The following is a 6,057-nucleotide window of genomic DNA, read 5'->3' as shown; positions in this document are numbered from 1 at the left end:
AGCTCTGTGTATTTGCCTTCAGGATTGCTTTCTGGGCTCTGCTCCCAGACTTGGGGCTGGGGGCAGGGGACAAGGGGCGGGGGCAGGGGGAGGGGTGGGCTGGGGGGTAAACAACTATCTGCCTTTGCAAGGGTTAAGAGCTCCTAAACATTTGCTTTACAAACAACTGCATTGCTGAATTTGCTTCTCAGGATTCTTCAAATTGCCGGCTCACAACCGATCTATTTACAAAACTTAATTTTTAAAAAAAGAAGAAAAGCCCTCCCTTCTTTCATATTAACAATCCTCAAGAAATTTAGGACAAATGCAATTCACAATGGAAAGCTCAGGCACTCAGATGGAGGGAGGAATGTTCCCAAAACACAGAGGTGTCTCAGGCCTTCCAGTGGCAAAGCTGGGAGGGGGCCAGTTGCTCTGGGAGGGAAAGAGCAGAGCCCTGACCCTCCCTCCCTCCTACTCTACTTCTCCCTGTGGAGGTTTCCTTGGCTTGTCTTGCTGATTCACTGTTGCTGTGAAAACAGGGCTGAGCATGCTGTTGAGATCCACAGAAACCAGAGGAAACTAGTCATAAAAACCCTGAGTACTGACTATCAGCTGATAGATCTCTTCCTGATAGCGCCTCATAACAGCTCACACTTTTTTCCAGACTAGAGCAAATCTTCAGGAGCCGACCAGGATCCAGAGCTGTGTCAGCCCCACTTGGCAGTGATCTCTTTCCCCATGCTTGAGGGAGCCGAGCTGTACTTCAACGTGGACCATGGCTACCTGGAAGGCCTGGTGCGTGGGTGCAAGGCCAGCCTCCTGACCCAGCAGGACTACATCAACCTGGTCCAGTGCGAGACCCTGGAAGGTAAGCCCTGCTCTTCCCACCATTTAAAAAGGGGGAAAAGGAAATGATGCTGCCCATTGGAAGCCTGGGGAAGGGACTGTGCTCCTATGGCCTGAGAGTCCAAAACAGGTTCTTATTCCCAGGGCCCAGATTTCAGCGGCCCATGCACTTGGAGGAAGGGGAAAAAAAATCACATCTTTCTTTTCCATTTTCTCTAAGTGAAATTTAGCATTTCCTTTTATTGTGAATGTAGGCAACAAGTCACAGTGGTCAGTTAGTACTTTGTCACCAACAGAAATGCAATATTTTCATATCCCTCTACGATTCTCACAGATATTTTGAAATATTTATATTTTCATGATTTCACAATTAAACTTGGCATTGCACTTATTCTTTAATCTTGATATTTAATGTCTTAATAAAGTACAGTGTTACGCCTGTTTTATTTTTTAATTTTTTTTAGAGAGAGAGCACACCTGCTAGAAGGGGGAGGGGCAGAGAGAGATAATTTTTTTTTAAGATTTTATTTTTTTATTCATGAGAGACGCAGAGACAGAGGCAGAGACATAGGAAAAGGGAGAAGTAGGCTCGCTGCAGGGAGCCCCATGTGGGACTCGATCCCAGGACCCGGGATCACGACCTGAGCCAAAGGCAGGCGCTCAACCACTGAGCCACCCAGGTGTCCCAAAAGGGAGAGAATTTTAAGCTGACCCTGGGTAGGGCTCACTCTCACCACCCTGAGATCATGACCTGAGTTGAAATCAAGAGTGGGACACTCAAACAATTGGGCCACCCAGGCGTTACAGAGTGTGACACATTTTAAAACATCTTGATCACTATAGTTAACACATTTTGTTCACTTTGCAATCCTATGTATTTTCATCCTACATATTTATAAATAATATCTGGAGAAGGACTTCATCAAACTGCTCAACGACACATGCTCCCCCTGCCCCTCAAAATGCTAAGAAATTTGGTCTAGAGAATTTTATTCTATATGTAGTTTTTCAGTATATATTGATAATAAGATTTATTTGAGGTTTATCTCTAACTGAAGCTTGAGAAAAAAGAGATGGGTGGGTGGTGAGGCCAAGCCCTGTATTCAAAAGTACTAACCTTGACTTCTGCTGAGTGGAGACAGGTGGCCTAAGGCTCACCACCTCTGAGCCTCAGAGTCCTCACTTGTAGAATGCAGTGGTGATGCCTGCTTTGCCTGCTTTGTTTGGAGAAATAAATGAAGTAATACTTGAGAGATATGTTAGAAAATGTGAAGCACATGTGAATGGAAATTATCTTTTTTTAAGCACTTTATTGAGGTGTGATTGACATACATAAAACTGTGTATATTTAATGTATTACAACCTGATGAGATTAGGGGTAAGTATGCATCCATGAAATCATCACCACAATCTATGCCACAAATCTATCCACTACCTCCAAAAGTTTCTTCCTGCCCTCTATTATTTGTGTGTGTGTGTCAACTGCATTCTCTATGCTGTACAGTAGATCTCTAGAACTTATTAATCTGTGTTTCCAAAACTTTGTACCCATTGACTAAAACCTCCTCATTTCTCCCTTTACTTTGGAAATGATCTTTAAGCTATGGTTTTTTCAAAACTCTATCAAACATTTTGCATCTATAATACAGCATTTTTATTATAAAAATATCTACACTAGTTCATTTTGAAATGTACTTATAAAATCAATATATGTCAATAGTAAGGTGCTTTAAAACTTCCAGATTATTCTAGAAGAAACAAAGTAAGAAGGATCAAACTGCTAGAAAGTGTGTTGAAAGCAAAAAACAAAACAAAAAACCTGAAGGTGACTTTGCTGAGGCTGAAGGTCCTGGGTCATTTGCTTGTGGTTTTGACTTGTTAAAGCCAGAGTTAATTAAGGTGGAGCTGTTCAAATGGAGATAGATGCTCTCCTTTCATTAGCAATGGAGACAGCTAAAAAATCTTTCAGATGATAAATAATTCTGTGGTCTACAAATAATTGCAATATAATCCCAAATCCTAAATCATTTCAACATATTAAATTAGAAGCTTAATGACTAGAGAATATTAATCATGTACAGAAAATCTACATAAATATTGCGATAACTTTGTAGAGTGATAGAGCGTAACTAATACTTATCATGGTGAGCATTCCATAATGTATACAGTTGTTGAATCATTGTCATAACCTGAAACTAATATAATATATGTCAACTCTACTTGAATAAAAAAAGAGAGAATGTAAAAAAAAAAGAGAGAGGGAATGTGCTTAAAGAAGAAAAAGTGAATGAATGCAGGGAAGAATGAGTGTTTTTTAACAGAAGCCACTAGAATGATTTGTATTTAGTTGTCAGTCAAGCTTTTATTTTTTTAAATTTAAGTAATCTCTACACCTAATGTGGAGCTCGAACTCAGGACCCCAAGGTCAAGAGCCAGCTCTCCTCCAACCGAGCCAGCCTAGCGCCACCAGACAAGCTTTTAAACGAATTTAGGAATGCAAATTTAACACAAACAATACATAAAACGTGATACAAAATCTGGTTTAGCCTGCTCACCAAAGAATCCAGAGAAACCACCCTCAGCTTCAATTTGGGAGTGGAAAAAGGTTTTCAGACCCTTTTGAAGACCTGAAGCAAGAATCTTTTTAGAAAAATACACACAAATGCATAACATACAAAATTTTCCATGGAGTATCAGGGGTCACGGTTAAGAAACCCTGGCACATACACCAATTGTTTATTGTCCCCATACCTCAGGTTTCTATCCTTCTTTCCTCCTAATAATATATTTTTTCAGCCAGTCATTTCACACCCCTGTTTGAATCTGTGTACCAATCTGTTTGGAGACTCCCAGGAATATCAAGTGTGAGTCAATAAACTGCGGGTTATAATGGCTGCTGAGAAAGTAAATCTAAATGAGGACTTCATGTCTGCAGTTAACAGTTGAGGATACTGAGGCTTAGAATGACTGTGTCTAGTCTGACACTCTTGTCAGGGAGTATAGACGTATCTGCATCTCTTTTCCTACTAAAATGTCTGTGCCTCCTGAGCATGAACTGGAGCTAAATGATTGTCTGTGTTGATGCTAGTTCCATTTTGATATAGAAAATAATAAGGCCTGCCCTACCCGATTATTTCATAGGCTGCTGGGAGATAATTTGTGAAAAGCAATGCACTGTTTGCATCTGCACATGTACGGAGAGAAACTCAACTATCTTCTGAGCTGGATTACCAATTGAGAAGAGGGGAGCCTGGCTGGCTCAGTCAGTACAGCATGTGACTCTTTGATCTTGGGGTTATAAGTTCAAGCCCAATACTGGGTATAGAGATCACTTAAAAATAAAATTTTAAAAAAAGGAGTTGAGGGACGCCTGGGTGGCTCAGTGGTTGAGCGTCTGCCTTCAGCCCAGGGCGTGATTGATCCTGGGGTCCCGGGATCGAGTTCCACATTGGGCTCCCTGCATGGAGTCTGCTTCTCCCTCTGCCTGTATCTCTGCCCCTCTCTCTTTCTCTGTGTGTGTGTGTGTCTCTCATGAATAAAGAAATAAAATCTTTAAAATAAAAAAAAAAAAAGGAGTTATTCCTTACCAAAAAAGGGGGGAGGAGTTGAAGAGAAGAAATCAAGGTCAAAAAAAAAAAAAAAAAAAGAAATCAAGGTCATTTTTTTGGGGGGGCTAGCTGGTAAGGACTTCAGGGTTTCTGTTTCCGTTTGCATAAAATGTGCACTGTACCAACAATGGGTGAAGAAGAGTAGGTAAAGAAAAGCTAACTTGGCAAATATTAAATTTGCCTTTAGTCTTTTCAAGTTCTCTGGGCTTCAAAGGGGTTCTGACGCCAACAAATTGCTTTAGAATTACTTAGAGAGAACACATAAGGTTTCAGGTAAATTTAGAAGAGAAAATGAAGATTGTCTAGAAAAGCTTTTTGAAAAATCCTAGAATTCATTCATAACTGCTTAACTGGGTATATAATTGTGCCAGTGTGATCAGAAATACTCATCTGTTCCAAGGTCTGCCCCTGACTAACAGCGACCTGAATCAGTTGCTAGAACACTCCGTGACTCAGTCTTTCCCAGAAACAAAGGAGCAAAGCTAGTTCACATGGCCTGGTCCCACTGGTAGTGCTGGGAGGCTGTATCACATGGAAACTTTAAAGTCTTTAAAAGTGATTTTGCAGCAAAATAATACTGCTAAAGGGACATGAAATACTCTTTTAAAGAATTAACACTTTTTAAAAAAAAATATTAAGACTCTGTTTCTTAGAGCAGCTTTTAAGTTAGCAGCAATTTTTGTTGTTGCTGTTGTTAGCAGCAAAATTGAGGAGAAAGTAGAGAGATTTCCCATATAGCTCCTGCCTCCACACGCAGCCTCGCCACCGCCAGCATTCCCCACTGCAGCCCACAGTACACTTGTTATAACTGATGAACCTACACTGATGCATCTTAATACCCAGAGTCCATAGTTTATGTTATGGTTCACTCTCGGTGTTATACATTATGGGCTTGGACAAATATATAATGACATGTATCCGTCATTATGGTGTCATACAAAGTATTTTCACTGCCCTAAAAATCCTCTGTTGCACCTGTTCATTCCCGGCCCGCAACCCCACTTCTGGCGACCACCAATCTTTTTGCTGTCTCATAGTTTTGCCTTTTCCAGAATGTGATATAGTTAGAATTATACAGCGTGCAGCCCTTTCAGATTGGCTTCTCTCACTTAATCACATGCATTTAAGTTCTCTTCATTTCTTTTCATGGCAACATTGCTGTTTTCATTAGAATTTTTAAAATTACAAATAAGACTGCGGTAAATATTCTCTCCTCTTCAAAGAAGACAAGGTGGTAAAACTAATACTTGAGAGCTCTAGAATTTAGTCATTGATCTTTTCTAAAATATATGGTGAGAAGTGTCCACTGGCCTTGTGGATTGAAACTTCACTTTGTCCTCTCTTGCCATATATTTTCTTTTAAGGGAATGAGGAAATCTAATTATATCTCACCAACAATTATGTCCCTTTTAGGGGACATGACCTTCCTTCCTTTCCAATAGGAATTATTTTAACAACAATATATTAATCATTTCTGGCCAGAGTCGAGGAAGTAAAACTAAATAAGATAGAGTCTCTGCCCTACAAGGGTTCCCACTCTGAAGAATAAAAATATTAAAAAATAAGAACTCTTAATGTGGGCAGTTGGGCAGGACCTATCAAAATTCCAAATGCATACATG

The 6,057-nt window shown here is 40.2% G+C and overlaps 1 protein-coding gene across 1 annotated transcript in view; it reads left to right on the top strand.

Moving 5' to 3' along the window:
* The first annotated feature begins 485 nt into the window (after window positions 1–485).
* Window positions 486–6,057, top strand: part of ATP6V0D2 (ATPase H+ transporting V0 subunit d2) — a 42,231-nt gene continuing 36,659 nt past the window's right edge. Inside the window, exon 1 of the mRNA XM_072803790.1 lies at window positions 486–850. Coding sequence (XP_072659891.1) covers window positions 721–850 — 130 coding nt within the window. The 5' untranslated portion in view covers window positions 486–720. The remainder of the gene's footprint in view (window positions 851–6,057) is intronic.

This window comes from Canis lupus, chromosome 28 (genome assembly GCF_048164855.1).
Source record: "Canis lupus baileyi chromosome 28, mCanLup2.hap1, whole genome shotgun sequence".
Taxonomy (NCBI): domain Eukaryota; kingdom Metazoa; phylum Chordata; class Mammalia; order Carnivora; family Canidae; genus Canis; species Canis lupus.
This window is presented reverse-complemented; position numbering and strand designations above follow the sequence as displayed.